General features: G+C 41.6%; 1 protein-coding gene across 1 annotated transcript; it reads left to right on the forward strand.

Moving 5' to 3' along the window:
• The first annotated feature begins 1,038 nt into the window (after positions 1–1,038).
• On the forward strand, positions 1,039–13,654 carry DDX47 (DEAD-box helicase 47). The gene is made up of 12 exons (XM_078856775.1): positions 1,039–1,158; positions 2,095–2,188; positions 2,570–2,758; positions 2,968–3,039; positions 3,453–3,571; positions 4,338–4,409; positions 4,528–4,644; positions 6,441–6,587; positions 8,362–8,499; positions 9,139–9,209; positions 9,935–10,064; positions 11,013–13,654. Exons 1-12 carry the CDS (start codon positions 1,054–1,056, stop codon positions 11,124–11,126), a joined length of 1,368 nt encoding a protein of 455 aa, XP_078712901.1. The 5' UTR covers positions 1,039–1,053; the 3' UTR covers positions 11,127–13,654.
• Positions 13,655–17,974: the final 4,320 nt, after the last annotated feature.

A 17,974-nucleotide genomic window follows, 5' to 3' on the forward strand; every position in this document is an offset into this window, starting at 1 on the left:
TCGTCACACGGCGTAATTAATGTGGCGCTGCACTCTGATGTTGTAGGAGAAAACACTTATTAAAAAGTATATTTAATTAAGTAAAAGTGTTGCCTATATTTATTTAAAGTTGCGCATTTTGATGGGACGTCACATTTCTCACCCCACCTCGTCACAAATGCTTGACCCCCCCCCCTAGGTGCGTGACGTCATTTATGGACGGCCCCTTCTTCCCTCGCATGTGTCCACTTTGGAACTCCCTCCCATCATCGTCCCCCCCACAAGTTCCTCTTAACCGTGCCCAATTCACAGAAACGTATTGAGCCCATGCCATTCAAACGTTCAATCGGGCTGTTTGTAGCTGGCCGCTTGGCGTATTGGTCTTGCTCCACCAGAGCCATCTCCAACAACCCTCCACGGTGGCTAGAGGAGATGTTCACCACCTCGCCCGGTACGCAGGAGGTCGTGGGTTCGACCACGACCCTGACGCCTGCTTTACATGTTCGGATTCTAGATTTGAAGCTTTCGTGACTGCAAGGATTCATACTCTTAGGTTTTTTTCGGTAAAGTCGCGTATGTAAAAATTTTTTTTATAAAAAAAAATAGTTAATATTATTATTCTTTTTATTTTTTACCTACATGTTTGGAGTTTGACTGTCTCTCTCCCCCGTTCAGGAATAGAAACATCGTGCGTTTAGGAGTACAGTATTTGGTTGCATGATCAGTCATTTGTGGCAGTGTAGCTTCTGAAGAAGAGCTATATAGCTCGGTGGGATTAAGATGTTATTTTTAAAAAATGTGAAGGTTTATAGATAAAAAAAACACTCGGAGCATGACGTCAATAACCCGTGCGGTTAAGTCTCCTAAATCGAATCCGATGCGTGTCGATGAAAAAAACACGCGACATCAACGAATAATTATCGATTCCTTTGCGACCGACTCAAAATCGATTCCGTGGGATATGAACTCGCCTCTCAGCAAAGCCCCAGGGCGGCGGTGACGTCATCCCCCTCGGAATTTACGTGAGGGGTGAGATGAGGTCATGTCACTCTAGCGGGTGACGTCACGAGAAGCATGGCGGCGCCCGTTGAGGAGAGCGTGGAGGCGGTGGCGAGCGAGGAGGAGGAGGAGGCGGTAGAGGAGGAGGTCGCCGAGCAGGCGAAGACCTTCAAGGAGCTGGTGAGTGGCCTCTTATCCTCACTTTGTCGCTGTGGTTTTGTTGTTCAAGGCGCCCATTCGGGCCTCGTGCCTAGGCGGTGTGCGCGCAGCATGGTTGGTGATCGCGTTGCGGGCCGCTGCGTTTATTGCTCTGTAACGCTCTGCTGGTCGCCACCGTCCCCGTGGCAGAGTTTGAGTGATGTTCTGGACGTTTAAGAAGGCGTTATTGTTGGTGGTTTGCGCGATTGTTGAGTAGGTTCGTTGCTTTCGCTGTGGTATCACATCTTGGCGGCCTAGGCATAGGCTGCGAGGTGGCCACGAGATGGCAGTACTGTAAAGTACAGTAAGTGGATGCTATTCCATCAGAATCTTTATTTGTATGTGTGTTCAACTTATTTCGCACGCTACGTGAGCAACCGTGCTCATCGGAGGTGTTGAAGGACAACAAACTAAACACAAAGCAGTTCTAAGCAAATTAGTTTTCAATTTTGAATTCGGAATGAAGAGCGTTCCAGACGGCTGAAGAAGAAACCCGATAAATCCGATGAGCTATAAAGCTCTTTTTCACAGGCGTCCACTCGGGACGGGTCAGAAAGTTACAACAACAAACAATACAAACAGCGATACATCTCTTTGGCAATCTACAAGATGAATGCATTACTTAACCGCTTTGGTCAGTGCGGGTTGATGAGAGACTGAGATAAAAACATTTACTGCAATAAGGTACACATCACCGACACCATAAAATATCAGCGTTAAACTCATACACGTTAATTGTAAGCAAACATATCAATACAACTAATGGAATAAATCGGCTAATTTTGTATCATCTTGAATGGTTTTGTAATGCCGTATATTTATAATAATGACATCAAATGTATGTAACTCAACAATACTGTATTATAAAAGTGTGAGAAATACTGCACAGTTAATGTAACTGTCGGTTTGTTTCCCTAGGGCGTCACAGAGGTGTTGTGTGAGGCGTGCGAGCAGTTAGGATGGAAGCAGCCCACGAAGATTCAAGTGGAAGCCATTCCCGTGGCCCTCCAGGGTAGGGCATCGTTTTGAAGTTTGGGAATTCATTTTGTGTTATTAAACGGTGCATAACACGCACTCGACACTTTTAGTTGGCAACTTTTTTATGCTGCAATAAAAAAAGCGTAACTGCATGTATAGTTTCCTTTGCTGGCTCTACAACCAGATAAATAATTGTCCAAATACATTCCTGCTTAAATAGTGTGTTTTAAATGTGGAGCAGCGGATAAGTGGTTTGGTCAGTTGCAAAAAGCGAGGGTTTCATAATGTACTGGTTTATTCTGCACTGCAAATATAAAAAGTATGGTATGTCATAGTGACCTTTGCGTTTTCAACCTCTCATGAATCTTTGAACATATTATCGATGCAGCGGTGTGCACTGTGTCACTTATTTCAGGGAAAGACATAATCGGTCTCGCGGAGACAGGCTCTGGGAAGACGGGGGCCTTCGCGCTGCCTATTCTACAGGCCTTGCTGGACGCGCCACAAAGGCTGTTTGCGCTTGTCCTCACACCCACGCGAGAACTTGCCTTCCAAATTTCTGAGCAGTTTGAGGCCCTGGGCTCCTCCATCGGCATAAAATCAGGTTGGTAACTTTATCAACAAAAAATCAATAATACCTTCATATTTATCAACTGTTGGCAAACACCAATATGCTGTGGTTGTTTATACGTGTATATATGAGTTAAATAATGTTTATTTTAAGTCAAACTAAAATTGCTCGAACTTAAATTGGTGGCATATTCCACCAAATGATAATATCTGTATCTCACCAATGCATGTTTTTTTTCACAGCTGTGGTGGTTGGAGGTATTGATATGATGTCACAGTCCCTAGCCCTGGCCAAGAAACCTCATGTAATTATCGGTAAGTGTTTAATACTGTGCTATTAAAAGCTTTGTCGTATTGATAAAGAAAAATAAGCAACGTCATTGTTCACATTATATGGTTCATATGAAGCTTTATCAACTAGTTATTTTAATTGCCATATGTTTTCCACTTGGACATTTTTTCTTCTAATTTGTTGCTTACCCGAGTGTTACATTTAAGCCATGGTAAGTATTTTATTCAGTGTGAAAAATGTGAAAAATTCCTTGTTGATACCTTGTAAAGAGCTTTTACATGAAAATTATCATGATGTGCTAAGCGTCAAACAGCTGCAAGTCAATATTTGGTATACCTGATAATACACCAAATCTCCAATTGACAAAAATTATGCGAAATAAGTCAACTTGTCCCAGTAATATTTTAATATTGACTGATTGACTCGTGCTTTCCAGCAACTCCTGGTCGGTTGGTGGACCACCTGGAAAATACCAAGGGCTTCAACATCCGTGCCCTTAAATACTTGGTGATGGATGAGGCTGATCGCATCCTTAATATGGATTTTGAGACTGAGGTTGGTTTATTGTTTTACACAATTTTTACTTCTTTGTTTCATGCCAGAAGCCACAGATCAATCATTGCCTTTTTGGTTCTACTTTCATATCAAGTTTCTAGAACAACTAACAACGATGCTCAGCAGCCCAGGTATAGTCCTGGGACCATTAATTCCCTCACTTCATGAGCCACATGGCTTTTGTGGGTTCAGCCACTCCCAACTTCATTCCACTTGTCTCTTCTCCCTCCCTAGCTTTCATGGCCAGGAGAAATCATTAAAAAGAAACTTGCTTTAAACAATGTTTCATGCTAGAGTGGGTACAATTAGATTATCCCGAGAAAATTTATTTTGAACTAAGAGAGGGAAGCAATGGGCCACGCGGTCTCGCTTCTGCACTGTGTGGTCACAATTGGTTTCGAGGGTGGCCTGGGTGAAAGCTTGGAGCTTGCTTCTCAAAGAGAGCCAGCGGTTCACTTGAAGAGCCTGCTTTTGTTGCCAGGCTAGCCTGATGAGGCTGCCAGGGGGAACTTGTGCCAAGCCTGCAAACAAAAAACAATAAGTGAGTTTCCTCGCTGTTTTGAAATAATAGCTAAACAGTGATTTCAGATATAGTTTGGTAATTGCCATTCGTATCATGACACAAAATAAATATAGAGCTGTTAATAATTATCTGAAATGTTGTGTAGTGTTTTGCATTTACATATTACCCCTGGGTGTATTTCGCCTTGGTGAACAACTGTGCACAGTCAATGCTTATGATTCACTTATATCTTTCATTCCATAGGTAGACAAAATTTTGAAGGTGATTCCAAAGGAGAGAAAAACATACCTGTTTTCAGCGACAATGACTAAAAAAGTAAGTAATTATCAGTACATGCAGCATATGCCTTCAGATTATAACAAAAAATATATAAACGTATATTTTTTTCAATATGAAATCCGTCATTACTTTTGTGTTTGTCCCTGGTCTCTAGGTTCAGAAGTTGCAGCGGGCAGCACTCAAAGAGCCAGTGAAGTGTTCTGTCTCTACCAAATACCAGACTGTAGAAAAGTTGCAGCAATACTACGTCTTCATTCCAGCCAAATTTAAGGTACATTTCAATTGCAGGCAGACCTCTCTGAATGCAGGGGTTACGCTCCTGGAAAATGCTGTGTTGGGAAAAATCGCATTTGACAAATAATAGACCTCATGAAAAACAGGGTTGCATTCCTGGGTCTAAATTCATCACCCCTTCCTCTTTGTTTACTTAATTCTACACGATTTCCACCCTTGTCATTGTACTAAAGGATGTTGAGTAGCTTTCCATTTCTTGTGTGTGCTTTTTATTTTTCAAGATCACCTCAACATTAATCCCCCGTCTCCATTACTGTTCCCGCACAGCAGCACTCGCACCCAACGCTCACCCCGACACTGAATTCCCAGCCTGACACTCGCTCCTGAGACCGTCACTTGAACGTTATTCATTTGCAATCTAGGCATCCGTGTGACTAATGTCCTCCGACTGGACGGCTAGATGCATGCGGCAATGTATGTTGAGTGTTACATTATCACGTGAAAAAAACACGCAAAAACATGCTAAATACATATTTCTCACAGTCAATTAATTCTCACCTTACAATGGATGCTAGCTCTCTCACGGCACTACTTTTTGACGCGGGGATGAGATTCTTAGCAACGTCAAACCATGCATAGCCAAAACATCGCCCCGTGTTCTGGAAAACAAACCTCCATTAGGTAAACCGTGTAAAGCCAAAATAACGCAATCGATAAAGCTTTGTTGGGCAAGGTTTTCCTGTATTTAATATATTTACAGTGACTAACATTATTATGCTATATCGCATGTTGGGTGGACATTTGCTTGGTTGTGTAAAAAGCGTCTGCCAACAGGAAGTTTTTAAGCCTATTTGATACTTTTAACACTCATTTGTGAAACACCATGCTTAACATGACAGGCTTGAGTACACCAAGGTGTTTTCATCCAGTATGTGAAAATAGTGTAATTGTGTTGGAACAAGACTTGGTGTTCATATCAGATTTATTTAATCATCGCAGTAAGCCACCGGCTGACTAGACCAATATATGGGTCGGGGAAAATATAAAATTCTGCAATCTAAAAATTTACCCTGCATATAGGCAATTTCATATGCCTATGAGGCCAATTCTTTTATCAGGTATGCACGCAACACAGGTCTTATGATGAGAATAATGACCAATTATATTCAGTGTAATGTGATGTACAGTTGTGTAATCTTAAGTAGTAAACTTTAAGGTTAGTGTTTAATTTAGTTTTTTTTTACTTTTAAGTGTTATACAGTGACACTAACCTCAGTGATTAATTGGTTTTGCCAAGGGCATGAACACAGCTGCGTTGTATCAGTGATGAGTACATAACTCAACATTATACAATAGTGTGTATTGTAGTTATCTAGTTTAAATAAAAATATTTCATTTGAAATGTTATGAAATTTTTTTTTTTTAAATGTAGATGTGAGGTAGGCTCACGGGTATGTTTCTTTTTATATTAATGTGTGAACACATATCCAGAAAATCCATTTAGCCAGATCAGATCTCCCCCTGCCCCCTCCTCTATTCTCTGTTAGTCCAGTGAGCCAGAAGCTTACTGTATATTCCAATGTTGGAAGGACGTCTTTTCAATTATTGAACACTACAATGTCAGGCTGAATTTGAATTAACTGTTACACATGCATATTGGTATGTCTGATGCAATTAAATGAGCAATATCAAATTCCCTTTCTGCAATAGAAATGCATGTTTAGTGTTTATCATGCTGAGCATTGATGCTGACCTGAAACCAGTGTGATATTTGTATGAACGTAATGCTGTGTGTTTTAATGAATGCTGTGGAACCCTCATATTACTTGGCAGGATTCTTACCTGGTCTACATCCTCAATGAGCTGGCGGGAAACTCGTTCATCATCTTCTGCAGCACGTGTAACAACACTCAGCGCATAGCTCTGCTCCTGCGAAACCTGGGCTTCACAGCCATCCCACTGCACGGGCAGATGAGCCAGGTATGAGATGTTACTCTCTTTCCACGGCAGAGGTGACTGCTGCATATTGCAGACTGCCTAGATTGGGCGGGTTACTTCCTGGCCGTCGCATTAACCAATTTTGACAAATGTATATCACCACTGGAAGATGTTATTCTGTTTTAGTATATGGCACATTTTTTGGTTTGGCCATGTTTGTTTGTTGTAGTACGGAATGATGGCTTTAATCTAAGTTGTCTTGTGGTTGTTGTTGTTGTTTGACTTGCATCCCACTGGGATTTTTGCACAGCGTTGGTGTACGGTGCTTTTTTTCTGGAAGACTTTGCAGTTTTTTCCTGGATTTTTCTGTTTGCGCATAGTCACTTTAAGATGTTTTCTTGTTCATGTTTTTGTTTTTTGTTTGTTGCGGTTGCATCCGATTCAAGAGCCGAATGGCTCGCAGGGCTATACCAAATAAATGAAACTGAAACTGAAAACTTTAAACTTGCATATCAGTGGCGTTTAAAATGTCACTTATAAATATAGATATTTTTGACGTGCACCTGAACAGGCTCTTACCTATGTCAAAAATGGAAATGTTTACATTTAAACCATTGCTGAAAGAAAATCTGTAATATAATGCAGGGGTGGCCAATCACAACTCCCGTACCACATGCAGAACCATGCAGCAAATAGTTTCACTTTTAAAAAAATATTTTACTTGAAACAGGAAATATCTGTGGTAGCTGCCTGGGCCACTCGCTTCTAACAGCCGAGCCAGACATCAACACTCCCAGGCCATTTCTGAACTTCGTAGCCAACCAGCATGAGCAAACTGGCCACGTGACCACCCCATATGATCGTCCCACATGTCTTATATGAAGATTTTGTTATCCAGCTGGCAGGGTCAGGAAGTTGGGCCAGCCCTTGTATAATCTATCCAAAGTACCAACCCACACGCACAAGACGTTTTCTATTTGAGATCATTGTTTGTTCAGTGAAATGCTATTGGTACCTTGATTGATGAAGATGTTTTTTCAGCACTTTCAAAGTAAATATCAAGCTTTGTCCCACTTCCCAGGCTACCTATTATTCTGTAGTGACAGGCCCATACAAGTGCCGACTGTGTGTTTTTTTCCAAGCAGTATTCGCTCTGCTAAAATAAAATTCCCAGTGCATGTATTATAAGGTAATTTTGATGAACATATTACTAAACGTAAATATACAAAGTATAACATTGCAGTAATATACGATATTAGAAAAACATTTGCTGGTTGGCTGGCTTCCGGCCTGGCTGGCTGGCACGTGGGGTGGGGAAGATCGCATGAGCGGTGACCACGTCAAACGCATCCCACGGCGTTTCCCCCGTGCTCACCCTTGACCTCAGCCGTGTATTCCGCACAAATGCATGGGATACCTTACCATACTATAATACTATATTAGAAAAAAAGCCTGGGTAGCTTGGTGGCTGTCAGGAAGGCAGGACAGAGGGACAGACATTTCCATCAGACTTATTGATGTCGCTTTTAGTATTATATCCTAAACTCTGGCATTCAGTAACTTTTTTTCAAAATGGATGGATTGCTCGTGATGAATGGAAATTGTTCTCTTTACATTTGATCTTACCATTGATTTTATTATAATATACATTGTTCAATGCATTTGTAGTGGAACAGTAATGCAGATGTCAAATGTTTGATTTGTATTCATTATACCTTCACCATTTCACATTAACTTGCTTCTTGTAAAAAACAAATCTAACCAGGTATCTGTTTTGACTTTAACTAAAGGAATGATTGAATGGAAATGTGTTTAGAACAAGCGCTTGGGCTCCCTCAACAAATTCAAGGGCAAGGCTCGCTCCATTCTGTTAGCGACGGACGTTGCAAGCCGAGGGCTGGACATCCCGCATGTGGACGTGGTCATCAACTTTGACATCCCAACTCACTCCAAGGTGGGGTCCCACCTGCGCACACCGCTCACCACTTTGCCATTTCAAGCGCCAAGCCCTAAGCCTGCGTGGAAATTCAGTTACACTCCACCACTTGCCTTGGTCTCTTCTCAGTTTTCAACAAAAGGCCATAGAGTGTTTTGGCAGATGTCATCACTACTAGATAATATTTCTTCCTGGGCTTCGTCTTTCTTTACTGTCATAGCAAGGGTGTTTTCAGCATGCACTTCCAAAGTAGACTAATTACACGTAGCCGTTGAACATTGATTTTAATTCCCATAGATTGGTCTCCCTCTGGCGACTTTGTACGATACATTTTTTCATTAAAAGTGTACAGTACTACAAAAATAATTTTACATGACAAATATTTTGCATTGACACCTACATATAGAACCCACTGTTGTGCACAATAAAGTTACAAGAATTCTGCTCATTAGAAATAGCATAACGTGGTTGTATTTGCATTTCGGAAATAAACCATTGTGCTGTTACGTTAGTTGAAGGAGCTAAGGCAATTCCATCAGACATTGTATGTATGTTGAACTTATTCCACCACACACGTAGCCAACCGTGCTAATCAGAGGTGTCTTTTTTAACATTATATCCTAAGCTGTGGCATTGGACACCTGTGTTTTCTTTCAGGACTACATTCACAGGGTGGGTCGAACTGCAAGGGCAGGCCGGTCTGGAAAATCCATCACATTCGTGTCACAGTAAGTTGCTGCTCCCAAGAATCAAAAGCCTTTTTCAATGTTCAACAATTGAGAGTAAGTGTTTGTGAACCTTGACGCAGCTGCAGTGCAAATGCATTTTGGCAGAGTGCCAATGCCACTCCTGTCTGGTTTCTTGTGCAGATAAAATAGTAAGACTTGTACCAAGAGGCTTTTAAATGCCTATAACTGCACACCTGTTGGTATGTAATTGTTTGATATGAGCTATAGAAATTAATGTTAGATTTCATAAGTTATAAAGTTTTGGTTGCTAAAAAAGTTTTTATGGCTTCTCCTTTGTGTTGCTGGTAGTTGAGGTGTTTAAATTAACGGTTTTAAATGTTCACCTGTAACATAATTTGTCAAGAGGCCTGAGCAGGAATAATTATAACTTTACTCAAATAATTGGTGTGGGTGTAGACAAGGATGTGCAATCAGTACTAACGAGTGCAACATGTAAGGATTGAACATTTAGTCATTATGAACTTAAATTACCCCATCGAACATTCTCAATGGCCGCTTCAAAGCATCCAAAATTGCCTCTATACAGAATGAGGCAGTTACAACTTTCTACAGTAGATGGCACTTGGAACCTGAACATGTGATTTATTCGAAAAGCTTCAAATATGGGTTTGGCCTATGCTAGTTATACATTTATTAATACCCTCTGTTGCATTGTTAATTGCACTTTTTTCTTGTTCTGGTGATGCATTTGTCGTTTGGTGAAGGTACGATGTGGAGCTGTTTCAGCGTATCGAGCATCTCATTGGAAAGAAGCTTCCTGCCTTCCCCACCAACGAGGAGGAGGTGATGATGCTGACAGAGCGGGTATCCGAAGCCCAGAGATTTGCTCGTATGGTACGTCGTGTACTGCCTTGTTTGTTTTTTTATCGCAAAAAAATATTGGCGTTTGTACAATTGTGTTGTTGAAAACTGCTCATTGTTAAAAGACAAATTCAATGTTGAAGAGATGGTTGCATTTTTTTACAGGTGTTGAAGGCCTATGTTAAGTGATATCCAAAATGGTTTGTGTTTAGACAGTTTTGGTCAGTGTTAAATCTACCCAGTACGTTTATAATATGGTTATTATGATTAGTTTTATACCAAGAATGGTAACTATAGCTACCTATCCAACGTTATGACTTGCGGTGTCCTGTAACACTGCCATATACTTAAATGAACACATGATACAGGTGATTGTCGTTGTTTAAATGTTATTAAAATAGGCCCAGTTAATGATATGGTCATTTGCTTTCAGTGATATTTGTAGAGATGTGGTTTATACACTCTGTAATTTATTTTCCATCAATTGTGCAACATGTAAAACAGCAGTCGGCCTTTAGTGCATTTGATAAAAATGCTATTGTTGTCAGTTCATTGTGTTCACGTGCCTTATTGTAACCTAAAACATTTTCAGTTTTGTCAACTTTTGTTTAGGACTGAAGGACATATTGGGGTTTTTTTCTCAGGTATGCTACTCTTATGTAAGAGGCGGCACTTTGGACTTGATTTCCACAGGTCACCAGTTCGATCTGATGTGTCTGTATAAACAATGGGCAAGTTTCTCTAATCCTACGTATCCGTCCATACTACACCACAGTTAGTTGATGATTGACAAGATGGTGATTTAAGTGTGGTTACACACCCCCCTCTTTCAAAACATCTGGCCCAGCATGAAAGCCTAGGTCAAATAGGTCAAAGGATAAGTCACATACCCTCTAGATGGCCTCTGCAGGAACTTCCTTTAGTTCTGTAGTGAGCAAGCAATTACAGGACTGCACCTTTACCATTTGTTTCTTTTTGCAGGAAATGAAGGAAACCGATGGGAAAAAGAAGAGGCCGAGGGAACAGGTTTTGGATGATGCGGAGGACGCCTCCGGTGTCCGCAAGCACGTTAAAGGAGGAAAAAGAAGGAAATAGAAACATACAATAAAAAGACTCTTACTCTTCAGGGTCACAAGTAAATTATGGAGAAGTCCCCAAGTCGATAGCATAAATCCCCAAATTCATTACGGCAGTCAAGTTGAGGTGTTCATCCTTCTTTAATTAAACATTGAGTGCACACAACTGCGTCGAACCTGGCGGAATTGGTGAACAGATGGCTTACGGCCCCCAGTGCGCTCATCTTTGAGAGCTGTCGTGCCCACACATCCACATCTTTTGCCGAGTCGTGATGGGTTTGATTTCATTATTTTCGAGCTAACTTGGAGCATTGCTTTATCATTTTACGTGTCTATGGATCAAGTTGCCATCTTTATGTGAGAATGTAATGGGGATATGTTTGCATATAAAGAGTGATACACTTAATAATGGTCTTGACATTAGTGGCTTATTTGGTTTCGGTGCTCATTTTTCAAGTGAAATTCCTGGTGTGCTACATCGCATTTAAATTACCAGCCTCGCTTCATTCCTGTGAATTGCTTTTTCCCGTTGCTGTTGCAGATTACTTATTAACTGTAATAAATGGCTGTATATCATCTGCGCTTTTCCAGTACTGTACGTGTAAAATATCGCAGTTACTGTTTAACCAGGTGATTTGTATTATTACGCCGTGCAGTCCACACCACAGTTGTAGTTGTCAGCAGTTGATGTCACCTACTTGTAGTGTGAACTGACGAATGTGTAGCAAAAAATATACACCTCGGCACATTCATAAATAAAACTCTTCAAATATGAAATCATTTGTAAAAATGTATAATGTAAAATATATATTTAACAGGCAATGTCATGGGGCAGTGGCCCTGAACGTGCTATGAAGAAGGGCCCTTCCCCAAGACGTCGCCTATTGTATTTCCTTTTCAGGCAGTGCTATATTGATGAATTTGTTGAGTTTTAGTTTTTTGTGCTTGTGTACAACTGCCAAACGCAGCTTCTCCAAATAGTTTTGTTTACCGATACTATACACTATAACAGACCAAACAGTGAATTTACCTCCCTGTGTATATTACAAGGATGGAGCGACGTGTGCATGAATTTTTAAGGTTAATTGTTTTAATGCTAACATGATCATTGTTGGAACAATATATGAAAAATGCTTTTTAGTCACTGTAAATCTCAAATAATACATGCAGTTTCAAAGTAGTTTTTCCTTAGAGGGCAATGAATGAAATTGCCTCCAAACCATTTAAGTTATATCATTATGTGAAGTGTATTGGTCAAACGTGATTTGACTCTGGTGTGTCACTTGCTGAACCATGCAGGGAGAAACCAACTTGAATGAGCAGTGTCCTAACAAACATACATGAAACTTTGTGTCCCAGTGATATAATAAACTACAGATGCTTTTGTATAACATGATGCCCATAGAGTACATATTTTATATGTTGGACAATTGTGTGGTTTATGTTTTCAATGTTATTGATAAAGTTCAATCTAAAAAAAAGTGTGTAAAGAGTACAGTATCTGCCAGTATCTACGTGGGATAAGCAAAGGTCCAAGGCCAGACTGTCTTTCTGTTCAAATCAGCAATTGTCGCTCCTTTTCATAAGCAGTTGGTAGTCGGGAGGCAGACATGCTTGGTTCTGACGCAAATGGTTGGGTTATGCTTGGACGGCCCCAAAGAAAGGTGAAAAGTATTACGTCCCTTTTGCTAAGCCACTACTGGATGAGGCCCATTTGTGCCGGTTATTTTACCATATTTTGCGATGGTGGTCAGTGCGGGTTAATGAAGGGCGTGGAGCAGGTGTTGGCACATACTACAGTATATGAATGGATGTTGCGTCATTGCCGTGTTGTGCTCACCATGACACCGTGTTTGTGCATTGTGATCACCCATCCAAACATTTGACTCAAGCCTGCTTAGCTTTTGAGATCTAATGAGATTGGGAATATTCTGCATGATTTGGTTGCGGACAAAGTATTGTTATTCACAATTACTGCGCAGGTAGTTTTATGCACCACAAAGGAGGAGGTGGTGGAGTGGACTTGCAGCCAACAAATCTTTGTACAATAGATAATTTTTTAATCATGGTTGTCCACAAGCCCAAAACGCTGAAAAGGTCAGCAACAAACAGCACACTTGAAGGTAAAATCGATATATAACAGTTGATGTGTTTCTCGGGGTTCTCAACCAAGGAGACGAGAGGTCGGTCAAATATGAAGGGCTCCATAGTGAAGGTTGTCCCTTGATGACTAAACGCCGGGAGGGCTGTGATCATGTCTGCAGTCGGCTGTGGATGCGTTGTCATAAGCTGTCCTATGCATGGCAGTTTAACACCGGTCAGCAAAGTAATATGTTAGATGTATGTGAAAAAAATACTGGGGTGTCGCGTATATGCAACACATTGGTGTTCTTTCGTGTTTGTGTTTATGCATGGGCTTGTTTATAGCCAGGCGTGTTTGTTACCAAAACTCAAACCACCCAAACCCAGTCAGTTGTCGGTAGTCCTTGCAGAACATTTTTGTCATGCGTGACCCTGCCAGTGACGTTTGAGACAAATAAATAAACTATTGAGATGTGAAATATGTTATAATTAGATTTGAGACTTTAATTGTTTATTGATGTGTGTTTTCTGACTTAATGGCAACTTGCAAAATATGTATGAGCAAAACAGTGTAGTGCGTTACAATATAGCATATCCGACTCGCTGAGAATTGGGAGTAGAGTCGGCGGATATTGGAAACGGTTGGATTTGTGAACGTCTATAGAAAAAGAAGTGTACCCAAGCACTAATGCATACTGCCCTGGGTGTGGCTGGATAATTGTCAAGACAGTCGGATATTTGACGTACAGTGCTTTGTGCTAAAGTTTAATGTAAATGGCAGTAAGAATACAATATACTTGGCCAGGTTTGCTTTGTTAGGTATCTTTCGCTGTTTATTTTAAAACGCGACGTATTGACCTTAGTGATGTCTGGAAGTTCCAGCTGTGCTTTTGTCAGTATACTGTAGTTCTACGGGTCTGTTTAGCGTGACCTGATTTTGCCAAAATCAGACGGCACTAAATTCACGTTTTACTGTGCTGTCATTCTCAGTGATGATAACCGTATAGGCAGTAAATTGTTATTGAAATTTAACAGGGCGATGCAGCGTAGGAGGGAGTGGTGATGCCATGGGCTTAGTGCACTGCACATTGAACCCCCTCGAGTGATATTTGAACGAGTCCTGGGTTCCCCACTGACCATAATTTCGCTTCGCGTTCGGGGTTATTTTTTTATGGAAATGCGGAAGCACTGTGCTGCCAGCCAGCCCAATTCCCCCACCTCCCCAAAAAATCTCAAATCCCAACGGGGCATGATGAATGTTTCTAGCCTTGGTCAAAGTCACGCGAACTGGAGCCATCGGCAAAATGAAAAAAAAACTAATGCGGAAAGTGTATTTGTTTCAAAGTTGGAACTGCAAATTGGCAACCCATTAACTTTACACGAACTTTTAGATTAATAATCGTGTTGGAAGTACAACATCCTTTACTAGTCATACGTACACATCGGTAGTCGGTGTAGTAGAGTGAGTGTGGGTGGTGATCGTACAGCCCTCTCGACAATCTATTGCCTCACGGCATGCGGGTCGCAGGGGTTATTTTAGCCACCACCAGTGCGGGTTTATGTCACTGGGGGAGCATAGATGTGGGAGCATAGTTGTGGGTACAACAACTGATTGTATCATCTGCCGAGCCCCGTGACGCACACACGCAACGTAGTGGTTCTCAACCGGGGGGTTCGTGATGTGATTTATAAAAATGCGTGAAATTATTTCATACGTGAGAGTCAATGGTGAATAATCGTGCATGAGTCTGCCAATATAAATTAACTACGATAACATTTAAATCAGTATGGTAATCTAGAACGATATAAAAGGAATTTCTAAACTAATTGATCGTAAACAAAGTGGGTTTTCAAGAGTAACCAGCGAGCTGAACAAATTACGCCGTGCATTGCAGAGCGTCCGTTGAATTTTATTTTTTTTATCTGCTCACAGTTACCAGATAGGGTACCTAACAAAATGGACAATTGGTTAAAATATTGATGTTCATTCATACATTTATTTCTCAGAACCATGTTGGGCCAGGCAAGGGTCTACTCGGTTGAAACAAAATTCAACGAGGGGTACAGTATAGCCAAAACAAGTTGAGAACCATTGACGTGTAACGTATCTTGGGCACACCATCTCACATCTCTCTCATCATCACGGTGGCTAGGAGATGTTAACCACCTCGCCTGGTGTGCAGGAGGTCGTCGGTTCGATCCCGACCCTGACGCCTGCTGCTGTATATTTGGAGTTTGCGGTGTCTCTCTCCTACGTGGTCGCGTGGATTTTTCTTCGGGTCCTCCGGGGTTTCCCTCCACATTGAGATTATTTGACTGCTATAATTATCCACATGAGCCAACTTCATTGAGCAATCATTTGTGGCCAGGTCGCTTCTGCTAAATAGCTGTATAGCTCAGTGGGCTTTACCTGGTAAATTAAAAAAACTAAAGTTTTAGTTTAGTAATTGTCGTAAACATACAATGTCATACAAAATAAACACCAAGCGTTTAGTCACAACGTATGCAAATATGTATTGTTATGCAAATCCATAATAGCGTTTTTTTTTGTTAGATCGCGTAAATATATAAACGTGTCGTTAAAACCCGCCACCACCCGACACAGCCAACTAGTAAGGGTTGTCACATAAACAGAACGTGGCCAATTCGTCACTAGTACAGCACAACGGTATGTTGGAGAGCCAAGCCACAACATTTACAATCTGAGTACGACGTTTCGCCAGTAATTACAACTAGCTTCATGGCATGTTCCGTTTACGTGACAACCCTGACGAGTTGGCTGTGTCGGGTGGTGACGGGTTTTAACGACACGTTTAAATATTTACGCGATCTAACCCCAAAAAAACTCTTATGGATAGATATTGGTCGCGAAAGACCTACGTGTTAAATCTATATTTGAAGTTTTCGTGACTGCAGGGATCCATACTCTTTGGTTCTTTCGGTAAAGTCACGTAGGTAGAAAAAATAAAATAAATTAAACTGTTGCGCAAATGCAACCACGGCTCTAATGACCTCTTTGACATTACGCACTCAGCCCCGGAGGATCGCAAGTTTGTCTCGACGCGCGTTCTCGTTGGCGACCGTGGAAGCAGCGTGCCCCTTGGCGCAGCGCCGATGGCCTCCGCTTGGCCCGTGCGCGTCACGATTCGTCATTGGAATGCCGCTCCCTTGAACCACACCTGGGTTGGAGCACCCCGCCCCAAACGATGAGCGGGGAAATTTAGACTTAGAACTTTCGTGACTGTGCAGGAATTAATATTGGTTGGTTCTTTCGGTAAAGTCACGTAGATAGAAAATAAAATAAAAACTACGACGTTTCGATCACAACACAAGCGATCGTCATAAGGATCGAAACGTAGTTTTTATTTTATTTACTTTTATTTTGTTCTATCTACGTGACTTTAACCGAAAGAACCAAAAAATATGGGTGGGGAACACAAACCCCTGCTTGACGACAAGGGGGTGGGGGAAGAAGCCAAGATGCGACCTGTCAACTTTCATTTCGTACGCACACGGTGGGCCACGCTGTGGCTCCCGCTTTGAAACAAACCCGCAAATGAGATTTGCCGTCGCTGCTGCAAGGCTCTAAGCCGCCACTGGCTGCCTCCTCGGAGGGGAGTATTTTTGACCTGACAAAACTATGTTTTTTTAATTAGTAATACCCGGTCACTTTTGTCGCTGCAAGGGCCTTTTTTATTACTCGGTTGACGTGCACGTACTGTGACGTTACCCGTTATTGGGTAACGACGAGCTGTGTGTGTGTGTGTGTTAATGTTTAGCCCTCCAAACGTGATTAAAGGTCCTACTCGGACCCTCGGTAAGGAAAAGGTTCCCCATGCTTGGTCTTGAGGAATGTTTCAAAGCGGCTAGAAATTATCCAACCACTAAATTATGACTTCAAATGTAGAATTACATGTCCGTTGATGATCCTGAGCCAGTGGTTTAAATTCCACATTCCAACAGCTGTCGTTCTATTCATAAAATGAACATGACTCTGTCTCTTCAGGGACTTCGAGACAATGTTAGCCAACAGCATAAAAAAAGTATGCAAATGACCAGTTTAGACCTTCTTGGTCTCATCAGCAGAGACAGGCTTGCTCAACCAACACTGTTGTATTGACATGCTTTTGACAAGACCATTCCATGTAAACAATGGGACCCTGTTAATAGCAATAAAACATCGTGCAAGGACAACCAAAGTTAACTTCCAACTCAGTTTGACTCACGAGGTGCCGCGCAGTGGCAAGTTGTCATCTCCCTCGCCCGGTATACAGGAGGTCGTGTGTTTGATCCCAACCCTAACGCCTCTATTTTTGGAGTTTGCGTGTTCTCCGTGGCTGCGTGGATTTTTCTTCGGGTCCTCCGGGTTTTCTCTCCACATTTAGAAAGATGCATTTCGAGCATTTGGCTGCTATACATTTACACATGATAAGCCACTTCGTTGAGCTATCATATGTGGCCAGGAGCATCTGAAAAAGAGCTATATAGCTCATTGGGTCTTACCTGGTAAAAACATTTTTTATCAACCTGGATTTACACTCGTGAACTTTACTTTGAGTTGAGTACTCTTGCACAGCACTACCCAGCCAGAGTGGTAAAGAGGCTAGGATATGGCAGTACAGCAATTGATTCTTAAATCCATCTTTGTGGAGCTTTGAATGTGAGACCTTCACGTGAATGGCGGGTTTTCTGCAGACGGTGATTTCTTCCCCGGATGAAAGCCAGGTACTCAATAATGAAATTGACCAAACATCGTTATCTAAGACCTTCCTTCAAAGTCTTGAG

This window comes from Lampetra fluviatilis, chromosome 5 (genome assembly GCF_964198595.1).
Source record: "Lampetra fluviatilis chromosome 5, kcLamFluv1.1, whole genome shotgun sequence".
Taxonomy (NCBI): domain Eukaryota; kingdom Metazoa; phylum Chordata; class Hyperoartia; order Petromyzontiformes; family Petromyzontidae; genus Lampetra; species Lampetra fluviatilis.

What these genes read in the sequence shown, in the direction of transcription:
- DDX47 (XM_078856775.1), top strand. Translation starts at nt 1,054, where the DNA reads ATGGCGGCGCCCGTTGAGGAGAGCGTGGAGGCGGTGGCGAGCGAGGAG. An exon ending in CGAAGACCTTCAAGGAGCTG is followed by an intron (nt 1,159 to 2,094) that starts GTGAGTGGCCTC and finishes TTGTTTCCCTAG; the next exon opens with GGCGTCACAGAGGTGTTGTG. An exon ending in CCCAGAGATTTGCTCGTATG is followed by an intron (nt 10,065 to 11,012) that starts GTACGTCGTGTA and finishes TTCTTTTTGCAG; the next exon opens with GAAATGAAGGAAACCGATGG.